We start from the raw sequence: 21,967 nt of genomic DNA, 5'->3' as shown, positions 1-21,967 counted from the left end.
TACAGAAAATAAGTAGCATAGACAGTAGATAGAAAATGGGGGGGGGGGTCAAGAATAGTATGGGAAATATAGAATCTAAAGAACTTGAGACACATGGTCATAAACTAAAGGGGGGTAATGGTGGGGATGGGGGGGTAGGGTGGAGGGGAATGAAGGGGGGAATAGAACAACTAACAGCATAATCAATAAAAAAATAAATTAAAAAAAAAAGTACAGATAAGTTGTTGCAGAACAGCAATGGCGATGTAAAATACTGTATAGGAAATGGAGAAGCCAAAGAACTTATGGGCATGATCCATAGACATGAACAAAGGTGGGGGGATTGCCTGAGGTAGTAGTGGGCACTGGGTAGAGGGGATAAAGGGGGAAAAAACAGGACAACTGTAATAGCATAATCAATAAAATATAATTTAAAAATAAAAAAATTGAAACCTATGAGGAACTACAGATTTTTTTGTGGAAACAAATATGTAGTAAAACCACAGACGAACACTTGTAAGAATGGGTGTGAAACACACCGAATTCATCACACCTCTGGGGGAAAGAGACGAGAGAGGGGCAGAGCCAATGCTGCGCACACTCGCACAGGGAGGCGCAGAGCTGTGCGCGTTATGTCGTTGTGCAGGGCGGGCAGAAGCAGGTTTAAAACTGTGAGTATGCTAAACAGTTTGTTCTTGTATTCTTATTAATTATTGTATTATTTTCCACATGAATAACTGTAAACCTACTTTTGCCCCCCACTGTATTTTCTACTCTTGCTCATATATTTAAAATAATTTGCCCGATAGCTGAATTGTAATCTGACAGACGTGTTGGGTGAGTAAGATGACTATGTGTTATGTTTGTCATCTCACTAAAATTAAAGCAACATAAAGCGTTAACAATCTGAAGGATCATATACCCAATAACCAACCCCGCCCCCATGAAAACCCAGTCCGATTAAAAAGGGGCAGAGGATCTAAATAGACTTCATCCAATAAGACATACAGACAGCCTGCAGGGACATAAAAAAGTGCTCAACATCACCAACCAGGGAAATGCAAATCAAAACCACAATGAGATACTATCAAAAAGACAAGTAAGTAATAACAAGTGTTATTCGAGGGTCAACTTACTTCTACACAAACACTGAACCATTACATTACATACCTAAAACTAACACAGCTCTGGCCAGGTAGCCCAGTTGGCTAGACAGAGGTCTGTTATGCCAAGGTTGCAGTTTTGACCCGGGTCAGGGCACATGCAAGCAACCGATGAATGAATGCATAAATAAGTGGAACAATAAATTGATGTTTCTCTCAAAACCAATTAAAAACCCCCCTCATGGTGTTTACACACACACACACACACACAAATAAAATATAACTCAATTATATTTCAATTAAAAAATAAGAGAGATGAGAAACTGAGACCCACAGAGGGGAGAGTAGACACGGGAGTCTTCCCCTCCAAGGGGCTGTCGGCTCATTGACAGGCTTGAGTGGTGGAGTTTCTCTTCCGCTGTTTTCCTTCCTCTGCCCCAGAGTGCTACGAGTGGGCTGGGGCCTGGGTGTGATCGATTTGAATGGGAAATGATAATGTTTTATAAAGGGGATTTATGGTTGTATCACTAAATACTTCAGGATCCACAGATTCTTAATCAGAGTCCAAATTGTTTGGAACATATACAATCAATGAAAAATATTAAGAATATTTTGTTTTTGAATTTGAGCATGTTCAGGGAGCTGTTCTGATGAAGTTTAACAAGGGCTGTGACCAAAATGATGAACCAGTGACTTGAGGGGGTGACCCTGCATCTCTGTACTTGTTGGACTGACTTTTAACTTTTATTGGTTCTATGTAATAAAGAAAATTGATCATGTCTAAGAATATATAAATATAAACCAGATCAATACTTTGTCAGTTATGATAAAAGCACCCTACTACACTTGAGTTGCAATGAAATAAAAAAATGTTTATTTTTAAAAAATAAGAAAAATGTATCTTTTAAAAATTAAGACCAACAGTCATAAATATAGGTGCAAGTATGACTAAACAGTTCACAGAAAATAAATCTTTAAAGAATTGCAACATGATACAGTCAAACCCTCACGGAGGCCAACTTGACAACATCTGGTGAAACCCTAGTGCGCACTCACCCTCTAACCTAGCAGCCCCACTGCTGGGAATGTATTGCCAAGTGACAAAGGCATAAGCACTAAATGAAATACGCACACAAGGCTATTGAAAGTGTTATTGAGAATAAATGGCGTTATTTAAGACAGCGAAAGGCACAAAACACCCAGGTTATTTATCAATGAGGGGACTGGTTGAGTAAACCATGGGTGAGCTCCCCAATGGAGTACTGTGGCTATTGTAAAAAAAATGCAGAAAACCTATAAATATTAATATGGAATGGCATCCAGAATATAGAATAGATCCAGGGTCTATTAAGTGAAAAAAGCAAGGTGGAAAGTTGTTTTTAGTATACTGTCTTCTGCATAAAAGGAGAAGAAATAGAAACATATATAGAATAGGTATTAGATTGTATTTTCAAAATAAATAAAGGGAAATAAACCAAAACACGGTTAAAAAAAAAGTCACCTTTAGGAAGAGGGAGGGAACAGAGGTGGAAGCTGCACCTCTCTGAGTACATACACCCTGACTCGGGAGGCATGGGACGCACCCCTTCTGGTGCCCACGGCCCAAATCTAATCTCTCTCTCTCTCTCTCTCTCTCACACACACACACAGAGAAATGAACCTGTTTATCAGATTTGTGGCAAAATGCACAAATAATTTCAAGTTGCTTTAAACACGGTATTTTTTTTACTACACATACTTAATAAAATAATACTGTAAGAATATAAAAACCACAGATGAAAATGAATTCAGCAGTATTACTTTAGTAGTAATAATGCTGGCATTGTTATTTCCTGATTCTCTCCTGTGAAAAAAACCTAGAACCAATGACAATTCATGAGCAGTATCCCTAGGTCCTAGACTATGCTCTTTCAATAACATCCCCACCTTTAAGAGGTGGCTAATCGAGGTCTGGAGCAGGGAAGTGTATGGAAGAAGCAGTTAAAGGCTTAGTACTAAGTTTATGTCAAGTGGGCATAGGAATCTACATAATGGGGCTCTCACTGAACAAATACGGAACTAGGGCAACAGAAATACCCTCTGTCATCACCATTGGAAGTTGGTAAGGCACTGTCTCATAACTCTAAAAATTTACAAAGAGGGAAACCTACAAACACTGATCCTGCTTTTCCCAAACAAACTGATAATCAAAACCTCTAGGAGACCGTGGTGGTTGCTGCACACAAGAATGAATATACCAAAATCCATGTAAGTGCACATATGAAAATGGTGAATTTTCTATCAGCTGAAGAGTGTCTCCAAAAATACTGATGGAAAACTCCTCTTCACCTGAACCCACTGGCCACTCTTGCCATCACTAAGTGGACAACCAGACGCGGTACTTGTCCTAGTAAAACGGAACAAGGTGGAACTATAACCAATTCTTGCCTCCCTCCCAAAGGGTTAAGTGGCATGTAATATATAAATGAACAGCTACTTACTTGATTCCTAAAAATCATAATGTATTTGATACCATCAGCTTTAAGAACAGGAAACTCATTCACTATTGAAAAAAAAATAAGTCATAGTTATTTAAGTGCTAAGGACTATTACTCTCAAATTGGTGACAACATTATTAAATGTTTAAAAGATGCCTTTGGTAACTGAAATGTCAAGTAAATGAAGCTTAGTTAATTATATAATAATCTACTACATAGCTATTAATTCTAGTAAGATTACAAATAATCCCCCCCACCTTTAAGTTTCATTACAAATGAACATGTATTACTTAAATAACTGAATAAAAATGATTTGGACCATGACTAATAACCATTATCATCTTCTTCCCAAAACTGAAGCTATTGTAAATCAAGAGCATGTCTCTGGATGGGATTTGCTTTACATTGCTCTAGTGATGGGAAAATAAATCAGTGAAAAGGACAGAATATCGGCCAGTTGTTAAAAATTCTTACAGCTGGACAATATTAACATGGAAGTTCATTACAATACTCTCCCTATCTTTTAATATATCTAAATTTTCCATACAAAGTTTTTTTTAAAAAAAGTGACTATGTACCCTGGTCAATATCGTTTCATCAAAATAGTAAACTATCCTTACTATTCATCAGTTTCAAGTACTTTAAAATTACTTTAGTTTTAACAGCTTATTTTTTCAAATGAGAAGGAAAAGAAAACCAAAGTATAATTCCTAGACTTAATGCCAAGATAACAAAAAGCTGAGTTGCAAATTCATCTTACTCGTTCCTATTTTCCTTTCTATATAAGGCAACATGTTCTTTATAAAGAGTTCATTTCACTTGGGCAAAATTTGGAGGAACCAGTAGAGATTTTATTCAATAAAAGAAACACCTGCAGGCAGCACAGGAGCCAATGGCTGGAGCACTATCGTGACGTGGAGCCCGTCACGACTTTTGCCATAATGTTACTTATTTTAAAATAACACTGCAAATAAAAATCGCAGGTACAGTGTTGTACGTTGTATAAATAATTTCACACAAAACTCACCGTTGGCTGACTTTAAATCAGGGAGAATGTGATTCACAAAGAACTCAGTCAGGTTTACAAGTTCATTTGCTTGTGTAATTCCATGCTGAAAAGCAAATTTGTTACAGGGTAAAACAACATGAAATACCTGTATATATCCACCACACTGGAAATTTAGGTAACTTTAAAAAACCAGGTTAAAAATAGAGAAGACCACTTCAAAACACAAACTGCTTAAATATAAAACAAGACTGTTTTAATAGGTAATGAAGAAACTCCCTAAATTAGCAAACCCTGAGTCTAAGGGAACAAGTGTGGCATCTGTCAACTTTTTGGTCTATAAGAAACTGAAGTGTTTAATACATCAACATAAAGTCATCTTTGGAGACTCTGAATTCTAATCAGACCTAATAGGTTACCTCTTAGGATGGGTTTAACTTCTGTAGTTACTGACAAATCTGTTTTAGAAACAAAACTACATTGAAAAGACTCACCTTCTGTGTTTGGGCTTTTGATGCCAGAGACGTCACTAGGTAAATGGCAGCATCCTTATGTTTCCAGTTGACAGATGGATTTTTTGCATATTCCTGCAGCATGGAATTTACATAACCAGAGAAGATTCCTGTCACGGGGCCCTCAAAAAACTTGCATAATCCTCGTACCAGATCACACGCAGCCCTGCGTCTAGTATCAATATCTGTAATACCAAAGGGAAACATATCACGAGAAACAAGCACGAAACAACTGATCAGGTTAATAAGAAAAACCACTATCTGGCAGCCAGCAGCAAAATCATGAAAAAATATTTTTTCCCACAAGAAACATAAAATGAGTGAAAATTAAAAAGGTCATAGTAGTATAAAAACACAAATATGTACATTAAAAAAAGAAGTGAAGACAAATGATTCACCTCATATGGCCCATCTAAGAGCTGCTTTTTAAGGTGTGGAAGTTAAAGCAAATAGTTCTCCAACAAAGCTAGTTGAAATAACACACTAATCTTAACTCCCCTCTATCCCCATATTTACCAGAAAAAGAGCAAGTTTAAAACTGGCTTGCTAAGACTAACAGTAAAAAACTGAAATACAGCCCTGACTGGTATGGCTCAGTGGACTGAGCACTGGCCAGTCAGGGCACATGCCTGGGTTGTGGGCCAGGTCCCCAGTAGGGGGCCCATGAGAGGCAACCACACACTGATGTTTCTTTCTTTTTCCTTCCCTTCTCCTATTTCTAAAAATAAATTTAAAAAACCTTTTAAAGAGAATCCATACCAGATCCTTCCAAATCTCTTCTTATGTACTCTTCAGAATTATCTTCAAAGGCTTCTTCATCAGCAGCTATAAAGAGAGGTGACAGTTCAGATAATCCCTCAAAAGACATGAGAATCATTGTACTTTGCAGCTGAGTATGCAGAACAGTATGTAGAACTGATATGTTTTACAGCAAAGTATTGTTTCCCAACACACGACTACTTCACACATTATTAATCATTACTGAGAGCAGCAAATGCTACCCTGAAAGGTTAGGAAATAGGTCATCTGCACTGGCTCACATGCTCTAACATGACAATGCCCCCGTAATTGGACTTTATCACCAACTTTCAAACTCGAGTGCTGGCCCGCCCTGACCAGGTAGCTCAGCTGGTTAGTGTCATTCCCACGTGCCCCAGTTGCAGGTTCAGTCTCCAGTCAGGGCACACAATACAAAAAGCAACCTCCATGAAGGCATAAATAAGTCGAACAAAACTGTTGTTTCCTTTTCTCTTTCTCTCTCTCTCCCTTCCTCTCTTTCTCTAAAGTCAATCAATTAAAAAAGTTTTTTTTTTTTTTAAAGTGGGTATTGGGAACCGGTCTAGGGATGCCACTTTTAATTTTGCCAGGTAAGGACATTAAAAAAACAAGGTAACAACTACAATTACCATTGTTTCACAAAAATCATTTTTTTTGTTGTTTAAAATATTTTATTTATTTATTTTTTGAGAGAGGGGAAGGGAAGGAGAAAGATTGGGAGAGAAATATCAATGTATGGTTGCCTCTTATGAGTCCCCTGCTGGGAACTGGCCCGCAACCCAGGCATGTGCCCTGACTGGGAATCAAACCGCGATACTCTGGTTCACAGGCCCGTGCTCAATCCACTGAGCTATGCCAGCCAGGGCACAAAAATCATTTTAACATCGAAAAAGCAGGACAGGCAATATCAGAATAAAGATCTGTCCTCTGAATGTAGTTTTATGAAAACACAAAGGAAACAAACCTCACATTGTATCGTTCTTTATTTCCTCATTCTGTTCCAGATAATGTGAGAACCACTGATCTGAGGACTAACTGCTGTGATGTAGAAATTCCCCCCATATTTACTACTTCCTCTTCCCAGCTGGAAGGAATGACCTTCTGTACACGAACAAATACATTCTCTTAGGACTATCTTAACCTTAAGCACAAACTAAGGGGGCTTTCACTCTATTTAAAAGTTATTAATTACATCTAATCTCAAGCCAATTGTTGGAAAACAGCTATTCGCTTTGGTGAAATATTAAATCAAACGAAACCAAATTATTTCACATAAGGCACATAAGTTGCAATACTGGATAGTTTACTTCTCAATGTAACGGGACTGCAAGTCTTCTCGATTTTTCTATGGAAAACCCCCCACAGTACACAACAAACTCATCACAGCAGTATTTATTCCACAAGTGCCTTTCATACCACATTTTCTGTCTTAGTTTAGAAAGTAGGCAATATATGATCAACAAAAGTTTTACTTCAGTGATAAAGAAATTAGAATGTTACAGAAACCAACAGGGAGAAGACTTACTACATTTATACTAACACTCCTTTAAAAAACAAAACAAAAACAAGCTTTTGATCTCCCAAAAAAGCTTTACGCTTAGCTGTAATTACCTCTAAATTCCATGTTAGGCACAATAACCTTTTCACAGATACTTGTCAGTGTGTTCTGGTCCTCAAACAGATTCTTATAGTGAGGTCTCTCACAAACTGAAGCCAGAAATTGAATTGCATTACTTACCAACTGGAAGAAAACACAAAATAAGCATATTTTTAAAAGCAAAACCAAACCATTTATTTCTTTGGGAAGTAGGGGAAAATGTCTGAATTATTTGTCTCCACCAGCACCTTACCAAGTCATATTTGACTTCTTGACCTGTTGTAACTAGTAAATTCCAGATGGCTGTGACGAAACGAGGCAGGTACCGTTGAAACTCCTCATCATACTTTTGTGCATACAGTGCAGCATTATCACAAATCTGGGATTTTAAGAGCTCCAATAAGCCTGCTTCCTCTTCATCCTCACATGAGAGAAAACAGAAAACTCAAATACACAACTTTAAAAAAAATTATTTTTAAAGATTTTATTTATTGACTTTTAGAGAGGGGATAAGGGAAGAAAGGGAGAGAGGGAAACATCAATGTGTGGTTGCCTGTCACGTGCCTGCTACTGGGGACCCAACCTGCAACCCAGGCATGTGCCCTGACTGGGAATTAAACTGGCAACCCTCTGGTTCACAGGCCTCGCAAGCCGGCACTCAATTCACTGAGCCACACCAGCCAGGGCTAAACTTTCATCATGTCCATTATTTCCTATGCTGTGGATGAATTTTTAAAAAGAGACTATTATTACAGAGACCTACATTTTAAGTTTTCTTAATATCTTCAATGACAAATGATTTTCTATTTCATAAATGTTTACACTGTGAATACTCTAAGGCCTTCTTTCAATACAATTAAATAGCCTAATCTATATACTGTGACCAAAGCCAGAAGCATAACAAGTAATTGATTCTGCATACTAGAAATAACCAAATATGAAACATCCCACATAATCAAATATTACTTGCATTCTTGGAATTTTAGCTATTAACAATGCAAAGGTAAATAATTTTAAGGAAGCAGAATACTAAATGATCTCCAATAACTTTATTTCATTTTCTGAAGTCTAATTAAATATCTTCCAAGATTTTGAGGGTATCCAAATAAATTTTTAATTAAAAAAATTGAGATATAATTAATATATAACATGTCTCAAATAATTCTTAACTTTAACAAAAGTCTACTTGGGAAAAATTTTAAACAATACTTACATCAGTTTGTAGAAGCTTATTATCTAATGTCAAGAGGGTATGAAAATTGTTCATCCAAGTTTCCATATTATCTTCAAAAAATTCAGGGAGATCCTAAAGAATAAATGCTGACTTGAGTCTTTTAATTAAAATAATATGCTATTTATATAAGTTTCCAACAGACACCAAACACTGTCCACATGCCTACAGACCCAAGTCCACACTTCTTAGCCCAAGCCAACCATGATCTATTTCAATGAGAATTCTCTGTTCTAACCAGGTCTGGCAGCAGAACAAACCACTGTGACTTCTGTCTCTGTTTATATGCTTTCAACCAGAAATGATGCCATCTAGACTTCCTCTACCAGTCTGAAGATACTTATCCCTTCAAGGTCAGCTAAGACTACATGAAGCCTTTCCTCACAAAACTTGGTGCTTACCAGTATATTCCTTTTCCTGTCTGAACTACTGCATTTAGTGTAAGATGACAACCAATTAACTGCCTTATACAATCAATGGCTTCCTATGGAATGGTACTGCCTTCTTAATGAGGTTGGTTGATGAGGTCTCCAATGATAAGAGTATGTCTTAGGTGTCCCTGACTATGCCTCATTATACCTAACTTCTAGGAAGCAGAATTCAAAAGAAAGTATAAGCAAAAACAGTGGCATCCTTTAACTGAGAGTTTCTCAAACTGCTATCTAGCTGACACTGAGTGGGCATGCCGTTTTGGGCTGTTCATCTCCTACTTTACCTAACCCTTTCTGCAATGCTCTCTACCACTGTGAGCCATGCTGTAAGATGAGGTTGAGGTACTTGGCTCTGGCTATGAGCAATAAGGCCAGACCCTTTCTTTCTCTTGCCATTCAGTACAATAATCTGTACCAATAAGATCTCTTGGTTCCTGGAGCCCTGAATCATAAAGTACTGATTCAAGAACAGAAAGAATGAGTGACTGGATGCAACAGGGTGATCAGGCGTTTTCTGCTATAAAATTGTGGCTTTTGTTTCCCCTGAAAGGACACTGGTTCTTCTACTATTCAAAGCCTGGTTTTTCAGACTTCTGTCTCCCAGATATGCTTCCATTCAAAGCCTTTTTGTATAAGCTAGCCATAGACCTCTAATCAAAACAGGGCTCCCCCAGTGTTAAGATCCACTTAAATGAACAGGGAAAGCCTGAGAATGTGATCTCTCAGCATCTTCAGTGAAAGAGAAGAGGATGATTCTCCAAAACAGTGACTGAGGATGTGGGGTTTCCCTAACCTGGTTACAAGAGAATGCCACTTGCCCCCATGAAAAAGCTACTAGTGATCTCTAAAAACTACTATAAAGTAGAACACTATCTGATTAGACAAAGAATGGGAGGAGTCAGAGACAAAAATGAATTTCAGAAAAATCAACGCTGGCAAACAAGTCTTTATCAAATGAAAACCTGTATATTTATCAACAGTAAGAATCAAAAGCAAGAAAAAAAACCCCAAAACCCCAAAACCCCAAAGCTTACCTGAAAGTTTAAACTGTAGAACAGTTTTGAGATCAGAATCAAGGAAGAAAAAAGAATCCTCAGGGCAGCGGCATCATTTGCATGGGTATTACAGAGTTCAATGGTGGCCTTGGGAAGAAATTTAGGAACATAGTTTTAGCATATTGCAGACCTTCATGAAGCAGCCTGCACTAGGTTGAGACGACTTAAACCTCTTCTCCAAAACTTGACTTTTAAAAATATTTGATTTTTGAAGAATCAAATATATTGAAATTTAAAAAATATTTGATTTCATTTTTTAAAGATTTTATTTATTTGCAGAGAGATGGGAAGGGAGGGAGAAAGAAAGGGAGAGAAACATTCACATGTGAGAGAGATGCTGATCAGTGCCTCTTGTGTGCCCCAACGGGACCTGGCCTGCAACCCAGGCATGTGCCCTCACTGGGAATCAAACTGGTGACCTACTGCTTTTCAGGCCAGCATTCAACCCACTAAGCCACATCAGCCAGGGCTTGAAAAATATTTTAAAGTACATATATATACTTTTAATCCTCACCTGAGATACGTTTATTGATTTTAGAGAGGGAGAGGGGGAGAGGTGAGAGGGGGAGGGGGGGAGAGAGATCAAGAGGGAAACATCAATGCAAGAGAGAAACATTGGTCAGCCACCTCCCATATGCATCTGCCCAGGGGTCAGAATCACAGCCTTTTGGTGCACGGGATGACGGTCCAAACAAGCCACCAGCCAAGGCTTAAATTACATATTTTGAAATGACCTATATGGCACTACTAAAAACTCCAATGTTAGTATTTTAGACTAGATCCTTCCATTCTCTGTGCATATATAGATATATATTACACAAAATTGTCTTTATATGCTCTCATTAAATAATTCCCCTGCCATCTGGCATTTAAGTTGTTTCCAATTGTTTATTATTCTAACTGTATCAAATAGGCTTGTCTAGAGAACTCTGTGCACCTCTGATTTTCACAGGCTGACATTCTAGAAGTGTATTACTGAAGCAGAAGGGTATGCTATGAGCACAGATTTTTGGAAGCCAGAGAGACCTAAATATAACCCAAACTCTGTTACTCACAATAAGCATTACTTTGAGCAAGTTATTTTATTGAGACCAGATCTCCTCAACTGTAATATGAGATAATGGCTGCCTCATAGAGAGAATATGCAAATTAAGTGAGAAAAACTATACAAAATGCCCCAGTGCTTGCACATAACTACTCTGTTACAGACACTCAACAAAGTGTTATTTCGTATATCCTGGAGTTAGGAAAAATGAATATTAAGGTTTTTTAAATAAAATGTAAAACTCCAAAAAGCTGGTACCATTTATAACCCAATGGGCAGGACACCAGAATTTTCATTTCGATGTACTCTGGCTAAGACTTTTAGTATCATTAAAAAGAAATAAAAATCTTTGCCAAGAGGTAGAAAAAAATTGATCACATTTTGTCCAATGTTGTTTTTTAAATAAAAATGTACCATCGGTAAGACACCCTAACCATGAGAAACCTCATGCACACTCTCCATTTTAGCAAGCTGTGATTATCACACAACTTCCCTTTCAGAACCAAGAAATGAGCACCTTCTCGAGAGCCAGCAAAGAGGTGTGGGGCCTGTGTGATACTGAACCCTCTTTCCTCATCTCGGGGGCAGGGAAGGGGAGGCCGGAAGGTTAACAATACCTCTTTCAACCTTACAGGATTCTCACAAAGATAAAGATGATGTTTAGGTTTGAACATACCTAAATGTTAGATGAATAAGTAGCCTGTTCACCACAAGATGATATACAAAATAATAAACTACATAAATAGCCAACCCAAAATGTGAACCTATTCCTTTAAGAGACAAATATGCAAATACTTGAGTGCAATAATATGATGCCTGGAATTTGCTGTTAAATATTCTTTCAAAATGAAGGGAACAAATTGTTTAAAAACCAAAACATCGGGGGATGCTGGGAAGATGGCGACGGAGTAAGATGGAGCTGATACTAGCTCCTGTACTCATGGGTGAAAATCCTGGCAGATCTATAGAGAAACAGCACAATAAACCATCGGTTACCCAGCATTTATGAAATTAAAAGACCAGAGATTGTGACCGACGCTGAAACACCAGACGGCGGCAGAGTCAGCTACCGGAGCTGGGTCTCACGCGGCCCCTGTGCTGCCGCCAGAGCAACAGGCCTGGGAGCCGGGGAGTCAGGTACGTAAGCCGGACACTCCAAGCCCCTGTGACAGTCCTGGGAGACAGAGGAGTCAGGAACCGGAGCGGGGACACCCTTGTGCCGATGCCATAGCTACCGGCTTGGGCAACGGAAGGGTCAGTTGCAGGAGCTGGGACACCAAAGGCCCCTGTGACGCCGCCATAGAGACAGGCCTGGACCCTGAGGAGCCAGCTACGGGAGCCGGGAAGCTCTCAGATCCTGTGCCGCTGCCATAGCCACAGGACTGGACACTCCAAACCCCTGAGACAGTCCTGGGTGGCAGAGGATCCCTCTACGGGAACTGGGACGGTCTCAGCCCCTGTTCTGCTGCCATAGCGACGGGACTGGACACTGGGGAATCAGGTACGGGAGTTGGGACTTTCTAAGCCTCTGTGCCACAGCCATAGAGACAGGACTAGATGCCGGGGAGTTAGGTACGGAAACCGGGACACTCCAAGCCCCTGTGACGGCCCTGGGCGGCAGAGAGAGCCAGATACGGGAGCCGGGACATTCCCAGCCTCTGTACCACTGCCGTAGTAACGGGCCTGGGTGCTTGAGGAGGTGGCTACTAGAGCCGGGACATTCAGCAGTGGTAGGGGACCAACGCAGGGACCAGCGCGAGGACCAGCGTGAGTGTAGCTGGAGACTAAGAACATCAAGAAACTTCAAGGAGTCTGCACCACTGAACTTCACAAGGATCATACCACAGAAGTTTACACCATAAAACCAGTGTTTCAGAACAGATCAATTTTGGAAGCAGAGACTAACAAGAAGAGTCTCAAACAATGGGAAGACAAAGAAACAATCCCCAAATGAAAGAAAAAGCAGAAACTTCAGAAAGAATGTTAGATGAAATAGACGCTGATCAACTATCAGACAGTGAATTCAAAGCACTGGTTATTACGAAGTTCAAAGAGCTCACAGTGAACTACCAGAAACTACAGGGGAACTATAATGATCTCTCTGCAAACTACAGCAACATCAAAAAGGAAATGGAAACTATCAGCAAGAGACAAGAGGAAATGAAGAATACAATTTCCGAATTGAAGTACACAGTAGAAAGTTTCCAAAGTAGGATAGATGAAGCGGAGGATAGGATTAGTGAGTTGGAGGACAAGGTAGAAAGCATCTCACAGAAAGCAAGAAAATGAAAAGAGGCTCAGAAAGAATGAAGAGGGATTAAGAGAAATGCAAGACAATATGAAACGTAATAATATCTGAATAATAGGAATACCAGAAGGAGAAGAAGAAGAACAAGGGATAGAAAACGTATTTGAACGAGTAATGAGAGAAAATTTTCCTAATTTGATAAGAGAAAGAGTCTCACAAATCCAGGAATCACAGAGAGTCCCAACCAAGAGGAACCCAAGGAGGCCCACTTCAAGACACATCATCATCAAAATGGCAAAATTCCAAGACAAAGAGAGAATCTTAAAGGCAGCAAGGGAGAAAAAAGAAATAACATACAAGGGAGCCCCAATAAGGTTAGCTACCGACTTCTCAATGGAAACACTTCAAGCAAGAAGAGAATGGCAAGAAATATTTCAAGTAATGAGAACCAGAGGCCTACAACCAAGGCTACTTTACCCAGCAAGGCTCTCAATCAAGATAGATGGCCAAATAAAGAGCTTCCAAGACAAAATAAGTCTAAAAGAATATGCCTCCATCAAACCAGCTCTACAAGAAATACTAAAAGGACTGCTTTAAGGGAAGGAAGGATAAGAGGGAGACAGAGAGGAACACAGGTACAAAAATGGCAATGAATAAGTACCTATCAATAATAACCTTAAACGTAAATGGATTAAATTCTCCAATCAAAAGACACAGAATAGCTCAATGGATAAGAAAGCATGACCCACACATATGCTGCCTACAAGAGACTCACCTCAGGACAAAAGACCATCACAGACTAAAAGTGAAAGGCTGGAAACAAGTTTTCCAAGCAAACGGACAAGAAAAAAAAGCTGGGGTAGCAATTCTCATATCAGACAAAATAGACTTCAAAAAAAAAGGCTATAAAGAGAGACCCAGAAGGTCATTTCATTATACTCAAGGGAAGAATCCACCAAGAAGACATTAACATTGTAAACATATATGCACCAAACATAGGGGCACCCAAATATATCAAGAAAATCTTAGAGGACTTCAAGAAAGATATTGACAGCAACACAATCATAGTAGGGGATTTGAACACCCCACTATCAAAAATGGACAGATCTTCCAAACAAATTATCAACAAAGATATTGTGGCATTAAACAACACCCTAGATGAAATGGACTTAACTGATATATATAGAGCCCTTCATCCCAAAGAAGCTAAATACACATTCTTTTCAAATGCACATGGAACATTTTCAAAGATAGACCACATGATAGGACACAAAACGAGCCTCAAAAAATTCAAGAAAATTGAAATCATACCAAGCATCTTCTCTGACCACAAGGGACTGAAATTAGAAACCAACCCCAAAGAAAAAAACCCAAAGCACCCAAAAACATGGAGACTGAATGGTATGCTATTAAACAACGAATGGGTCAAGAATGAAATTAGGGAAGAAATCAAAACATTTCTGGAAACAAATGAAAATGATCTCACAACAACCTAAAACTTATGGGACACAGCGAAGGCAGTCCTGAGAGGGAAGTTTATAGCAATACAGGCCTACCTAAAGAAAATAGAAACATTTCAAACAAACAACCTAACCCTACGCCTGCAAGAACTCAAGGAACAACAACAAAGACAGCCCAGAGCAAGCAGAAGGAAGGAAATAACCAAGATTAGAGCAGAATTAAATGACATAGAAACTAAAAGCACAATTTTAAGGATCAATGAATCCAGGAGTTGGTTCTTTGAGAAGATAAACAAAATAGACAAGCCTTTAAGTAGGCTCATCAAGAAAAGAAGAGAGAGGACACAAATAAACACAATCAGAAATGAAAAAGGAGAGATTACAACTGATACCACAGAGATAGAAGGGATTGTAAGAAATTACTATGAAGAACTGTATGCCAAGAAATTTGAAAACCTAGGGGAAATGGACACATTTCTAGAAAAATACAATCTTCCAAAACTCAGTGAAAAAGCAGAAAATCTAAATACACCAATAACAGCAAAAGAAATTGAAGCAGTAATCAAAAAACTCCCATCACACAAAAGCTCCGGACCAGATGGTTTCACAGGAGAATTCTACAAAGCATTTAAGGAAGAGCTAACCCCTATTCTCCACAGACTATTTCAAAAAATCCAGAAGGATGAAAAACTCCCAAATTCTTTTTATGAAGCCAGCATCATCTTAATTCCAAAACCAGATAGAGACACAACAAAGAAAGAAAACTTCAGGCCAATATCGCTGATGAACATAGATGCTAAAATCCTCAACAAAATATTGGCAAATCGCATCCAACAATATATCAAAAAGATCATACACCATGATCAAGTAGGATTCATCCCAGGGATGCAAGGATGGTTCAATATTCGCAAATCAGTAAATGTAATACATCACATAAACAAAAGCAAAGACAAAAATCACATGATCATATCAATAGATGCGGAAAAAGCTTTCGATAAGGTACAACACCCATTTATGATAAAAACACTCAGCAAAGTGGGAATACAGGGAGCATTTCTCAAAATAATAAAGGCCATATATGAGAGACCTACAGCCAATATCATACTCAATGGGAAAAAACTAAAAGCTTTTCCTCTAAGATCAGGAACAAGACAAGGTTGTCCACTTTCACCACTTCTATTCAATATAGTATTGGAAGTTTTAGCCACAGCGATCAGGCAAGAAAAGGAAATAAAAGGCATCCAAATAGGAAAGGAGGAAGCAAAACTGTCACTGTTTGCAGATGACATGATAGTGTACATGGAAAATCCTATAGACTCTACCCAAAAACTGCTCAAACTAATTAATGAGTTTGGCAAAACAGTTGGTTACAAAGTCAATATCCAGAAATCAAAGGCATTTTTGTATACCAACAGTGAATCAGCAGAAGCAGAAATAAAGAGAAAAATCCCATTTGATATAGGAAAAAGAAAAATAAAATATCTGGGAATAAACCTAACTAAGGAGGTAAAAAACCTGTATGCAGAAAACTACACAGCCCTGAAGAACGAAATCAAGGAAGACACAAACAAATGGAAACATATACCTTGTTCATGGATTGGAAGAATTAACATCATCAAAATGTCCATACTACCCAAAGCAATATACAGATTCAATGCAATACCTATTAAAGTACCAATGGCATATTTCACAGACATAGAACAAACACTTCGAAAATTTATATGGAACCATAAACGAGCCCGAATAGCAGCTGCTCTTTTGAGAAAGAAGAACAAAGTAGGGGGGATCACAATACCTGATATCAAACTGTATTACAAGGCCACTGTAATCAAAACAGCCTGGTTCTGGCATAAAAACAGGCACATAGACCAATGGAACAGAACAGAGAGCCCAGAAATCAACCCAACTCTCTACAGTCAATTAATAGTCGACAAAGGGGGCAATAACATAAAATGGAGTAAAGATAGCCTCTTCAACAAATGGTGTTGGGAGAACTGGACAGCTACATGCAAAAAAATGAAACTTGAGCACAGACTTACACCATACACCAAAATAAATTCAAGGTGGATAAAAGACTTAAATGTAAGTCATAACACCATTAAAGTCCTAGAGGAGAACATTGGCAAGAAAATCTCAGATATTTCATGCAGCAACTTCTTTACTGATATGTCCCCTAGAGTAAGGAATGTAAAGGAAAGAATAAACAAATGGGATCTCATCAAAATAAAAAGCTTCTGCATGGCTAAAGAAAACAGTATTAAATTAGCAAGACAACCAACTGTATGGGAAAACATATTTGCCAATGATACCTCAGACAAAGGTTTAATCTCTAAAATATACAAAGAACTTACACGACTCCACTCTAAGAAGACACCCAACCCAATTAGAAAATGGGAAAAGGACTTGAGCAAACACTTCTCCAAGGAGGACATACAGAACATTCAGAGACACATGAAGAGATGCTCAATATCATTAGCTATCAGAGAGATGCAAATTAAAACCACAATGAGATACCACTTTACACCAGTCAGGATGGCTATCATAAACAAAGCAACAAACAACAAATGTTGGAGGGGTTGTGGGGAAAAGGGGTCCTTAGTTCACTGTTGGTGGGAGTACAGACTGGTACAACCATTATGGAAAACAGTATGGAATTTTCTCAGAAAAATAAAAATCGACCTGCCTTTTGACCCAGCAATTCCACTGCTGGGATTATATCCTAAGAATCCTAAAACATCAATATCAAAGAACCTATGCACCACAATGTTCATAGCAGCACAATTTACAATAGCCAAGAGTTGGAAGCAACCTAGGTGCCCATCAGTAAATGAATGGATCCAAAAATTGTGGTACATATACACAATGGAATTCTATGCTGCAGAGAGAAAGAAGGAGCTACTACCATTTGCAACAACATGGATGGAACTGGAAAGCATTATGCTGAGTGAAATAGGCCAGGTGCTGAAAGACAAATACCATATGATCTCACCTTTAACAGGAAGCTAAACAACAAAACAAGCAAGCAAGCAGAAAAAAAAAACCCACAAAAAACAAAGACACTGAAATAGAGAACAAGGGGATAGTGACCAGAGGGGAGAAGGAAGGGAAGTTAAGGGGAAAAAGGGGGAGGGATTTGGAGGAACAAATAGGAAGGACACAGGGACGAGAACTAAGGGGGGTGGAAATGGGAGGGAGGTGGGGAGCAAGGGGTGGGGGAGGCTGGGATGGGAAAAATAGACAAAAAACTGTACTTGAAAAATAACTAAATAAAATTTTTAAAAAAAATCAGTAACTGTTTACCTTGTGTAATAGATACATTATTTACCTTGTGTAATAGAGTTCATTATTTACCATCTGCTCTATTTCTGTGTAGGTTAGAAATTTTTCAAAAGAAATGCTGCTCTAAATATTACCTAGAAAATAAGCTTTCAAAGCATTCTCTTAAACAAAATTTATATAAATATTTCAGCAATTTTAAACATTAAGTAACTTAAAATATCACCAAAATATTATTCCATACCTTAAAGAGATTAGTCAAAGGCAAAGCAAAGGCATCCAGGACAAGTTTAATTTCAGTCCATAATTCGTTTGATTTAAATTCATGGCGGTATCTAGAAAATTAAGGTAAAGTAAGTAATTTACAAGTTTTTGTTTACCGACTTTAGTTCTTCAAGGATAGACTAAAGAAAAGCTAGAGCTAGGCAGCTTTCTGAAATTCAAAAGAAATTCTTTTAAAAGGAATGAAGCAGTTTAAGGAGACTAGGAGTTTTACAGGTGACAGGGCATTACGAAATAAACATCCTATTTAAGAACACACACACACACAGTAATGAATGAAGAGGCTTGTGCTCTTATTCCAGGGTTGTCACACTCAGAGGAGTGACGATAGTCACAAAAATATAACTGTTTACACAAGCAAAAACACTGAAAAAAAATGTTAAAGTATAAATTTATACACCAATACCTTTTAAAAAGAGAATGTGCTGTGCGAAGGACTCCATTAATAACATGAAAATCACCACTCTGAAAGCGATTCACCATTTCTGTCAACAAGTCAGGCCATTTCTGAGGGAAATCTTCTCTACCAATAATGCTAATGGCATCACTTAACTGAGGGGAGGAAAAATATGAATTAGATGAAAGCTTTACAAACTAGTCTATTTAAAAAGCAGGGTCTTACATTACCTGCTTCTGAATTTGCTCTGGGCTGCTAAGCATCAAATGAACTATGTTGGCTTTAATGGCTACTCGGTCGGCTTCACAAATTTTGTTTGGTTCATCTTCAACCTAAAAGCAAAACACTCATGAGCCAGTAACATTAAAATCCATGTCCATGACCAGATGGGTTTTTGAATAAATAGAACCATTTCTAATGTCCTGGTTTTCTAAGAAAAACATAGAGAAAGGTAAGGTGTTCCCTCTAAATGAATGGGTTACAGATTTCTTTAGTGATCTCATGAGAGCATGAACCCTTTGAACAAAACTTTCATATTTCATCCTAAATGCAAATACTTACCATACAAATTAATGAGCTACTGACTCCCTGATGTCAATTAAGAATCTCAGTTCTATATATAAATTAATCAGAACATGGGGTTAAAACCTTTACATATGCTACCTAGCCCACATTCATCTTCGAAAGCTTCAATGTTGAGTCTCACCTTAAATCAAAGGTCTTTGCAGTGAAACCGCTCGACCACTATGAGTCTGAATGCATCCAGGACTACACCCAAAGAGGCCGAGAGTCTCACTGGTTTTATAAATTGAGACAGAGGTAGAGAGGGGTTTATAAACATCTTAAGATTCACCAGGTTATTTTTTCACATGTGGTTATTGAAAATACAAGCTTAAAACAATATTTAATTATTGCTCAAGTACAGTTTTCTTTTATTCCCACCCCAGCCCACCCCCCTTTTTGAACCATTTTTAAACTCTTATGCAATGAAGAAAAAAAATTCTAAATAAAAATTTTAGAAGATTTAAAGTTGACTTTTTTTGCTACCCATAATACTTTCTAAATAAATATTATTACTGCTACCACTATAAAACAATTCTCATTCCCATCCCTTATCCTAAACCATGGTTTCCTTAACCTTGGATTACTGACATTTTAGGGCAGATAAATCTTTACAGTAGGGATCTTTGTCGTATATTGTAGGATGGTTACCAATATCCCGACCCACCAGATGCCCTAACACCCACACCCCACCCTAAACTCTAACCCTGGTGGGCAAAATCACCCCCAATGGAAAAACACTGTCCTGAGCTAAGGAGTGGAAAATAGCAGTTTCTTAATCATAATTTTATATAGGTCATTAAACTTGTAGGACAGTAAGATTCACCTTAGAATTAGTATTCATTTCCATATCCCATAAAGACAGAGGTCACAATCCGTTATCAAAAACTTCAACGTAAGTTATTCTGCAGTCTACAAATTTTCACATATAATACAGTTTTCAGCTTTATATAAATTTTCCCAGTCTACAATAGAAATTGCTTCAATGATTCATTTCGATGGCGTCTTCCCCCGTCTCTTCAGTACATGATGAGCTAGAGTTAAATTTCAACCACAACAGAGACTAAAGTGAAGTTCTACAACCCTCTAGCAACCTGGGTTATAAAGCTGAGGTAATCCATGCAAATTCAAACGAGACACAAGAACTTTCAAAAAGTGTCCTGATTAACTTTTGTCAGCTCTGATTTTCTGCATAGATGACCGTGCCATCTGTGAACGGACAGTTTTATGTCCTCCTTTGCAACTGATACCCCTTTTATTTCCTCTTCCTACTGCGCTAGTCAAGACTTCCAATACAACGTTGGGGAAAGCGGTAAGGAGAGATGTCCTTACTCTGCACCTAATCTCAGTGGAAAGCGTCACATTTCTCACCATTAAGTATGACGTTAGTCGTTGGTTTGTTTTTTGTTGTTTTGATAGTCTTTATCAAGAAAGTTCCTCCTCTATTCCTACTTTACTGAAGTAGTTTTTATCATGAATGAATGTTAGATTTGGTTAAAAAAATTCTCTTGCGTCTATTGATATAATCATGTTAATTTTTAAAATGTATAGTTTATTGATATGAATTACATTAATTGTTTATTCTTTTTATTGAATTTACTGAGGTGATATGGGTTAATAAAACTGTATAGTTTCAGATGTACAATTCTATAATACAGCATCTGTATATTATATTGTATGTTCACTACCCCAAGTCCAGTTGCCTCCTCTATCTGCCCCGAACTGGGCGCAAACCTACAACCCAGACATGTGCCCCGACCAAGAATCGAACCAGGGATTTCTCACTTCGCAGGATGACGCCCAGCCAACTGAGCCCCACCAGTCAGGGCAGGACAGTAATTTCTGAATGCCGAACAAGCTTTGCACACCTGGGATAAATCCCACTTGGTCATGGTATATATATATATTTTTATACTCTTTTGGATTTGATTTGCTATTATTTTGTTGAGGAGGGTCCTATTTAATTTTTACCTTTAATCTGTGTCTAAATCTCTCAAGAATACTGCAAATATAAATCTTACAAATATACAAGGCATTAAACTATGTATTCACCAAATACTTACAACTCTCCAGTTCCTTTTAATGTAGTTCTTGAATGTTACGGAGGCACACACTTTGATAACGTTATCCTGGGACTTCTCCAGCAGTGTTAAAAGCAACAGTGGGTAATTCTGACTTGCTTCTACAGACTCAAGAAACTTCTCAGCTGTAAGAGAATTTCCACGTTAGATTTGTTATTCTAACCAAATCTTCCCACATTATATACATATGTAAACTATGTGTATCTGACTGAAGCATCAAAAAACAGAAAAGATCAAGATATTTTTTCTCAGGGAACTCAAATTTTCTTGCCTACTGAACGGACTACATAGGATATTATATTAAATTTACATAGTACCTCAGTTTTCAAATCACTCATGTCACCTGATGCTCACAAACCTATAAAGCAGCCTGATCAGATGACCACCCATCTGAAGGAGAATGTGCTCCTCAGAGAGGCTAAGTGGCTCCAGGGCGAAAGTAACGCCCT

General features: G+C 38.2%; 1 protein-coding gene across 1 annotated transcript in view; it reads right to left on the bottom strand.

Moving 5' to 3' along the window:
- CSE1L (chromosome segregation 1 like) overlaps positions 1-21,967 on the bottom strand; it is a 54,931-nt gene that overhangs the window by 17,778 nt on the left and 15,186 nt on the right. Inside the window, exons 3-14 of the mRNA XM_037164464.2 lie at positions 21,501-21,643; positions 19,107-19,208; positions 18,886-19,031; positions 18,442-18,532; positions 10,148-10,255; positions 8,665-8,757; positions 7,705-7,872; positions 7,466-7,595; positions 5,837-5,902; positions 5,060-5,262; positions 4,587-4,671; positions 3,563-3,624 (exon numbers count right to left, since the gene is read on the bottom strand). Coding sequence (XP_037020359.1) covers positions 3,563-3,624; positions 4,587-4,671; positions 5,060-5,262; positions 5,837-5,902; positions 7,466-7,595; positions 7,705-7,872; positions 8,665-8,757; positions 10,148-10,255; positions 18,442-18,532; positions 18,886-19,031; positions 19,107-19,208; positions 21,501-21,643 — 1,397 coding nt within the window. The remainder of the gene's footprint in view (positions 1-3,562; positions 3,625-4,586; positions 4,672-5,059; positions 5,263-5,836; positions 5,903-7,465; positions 7,596-7,704; positions 7,873-8,664; positions 8,758-10,147; positions 10,256-18,441; positions 18,533-18,885; positions 19,032-19,106; positions 19,209-21,500; positions 21,644-21,967) is intronic.

Source organism: Artibeus jamaicensis, unplaced genomic scaffold, assembly GCF_021234435.1.
Source record: "Artibeus jamaicensis isolate MK-2021 breed Jamaican fruit bat unplaced genomic scaffold, CSHL_Jam_final contig_685, whole genome shotgun sequence".
Classification (NCBI taxonomy): domain Eukaryota; kingdom Metazoa; phylum Chordata; class Mammalia; order Chiroptera; family Phyllostomidae; genus Artibeus; species Artibeus jamaicensis.
This window is presented reverse-complemented; position numbering and strand designations above follow the sequence as displayed.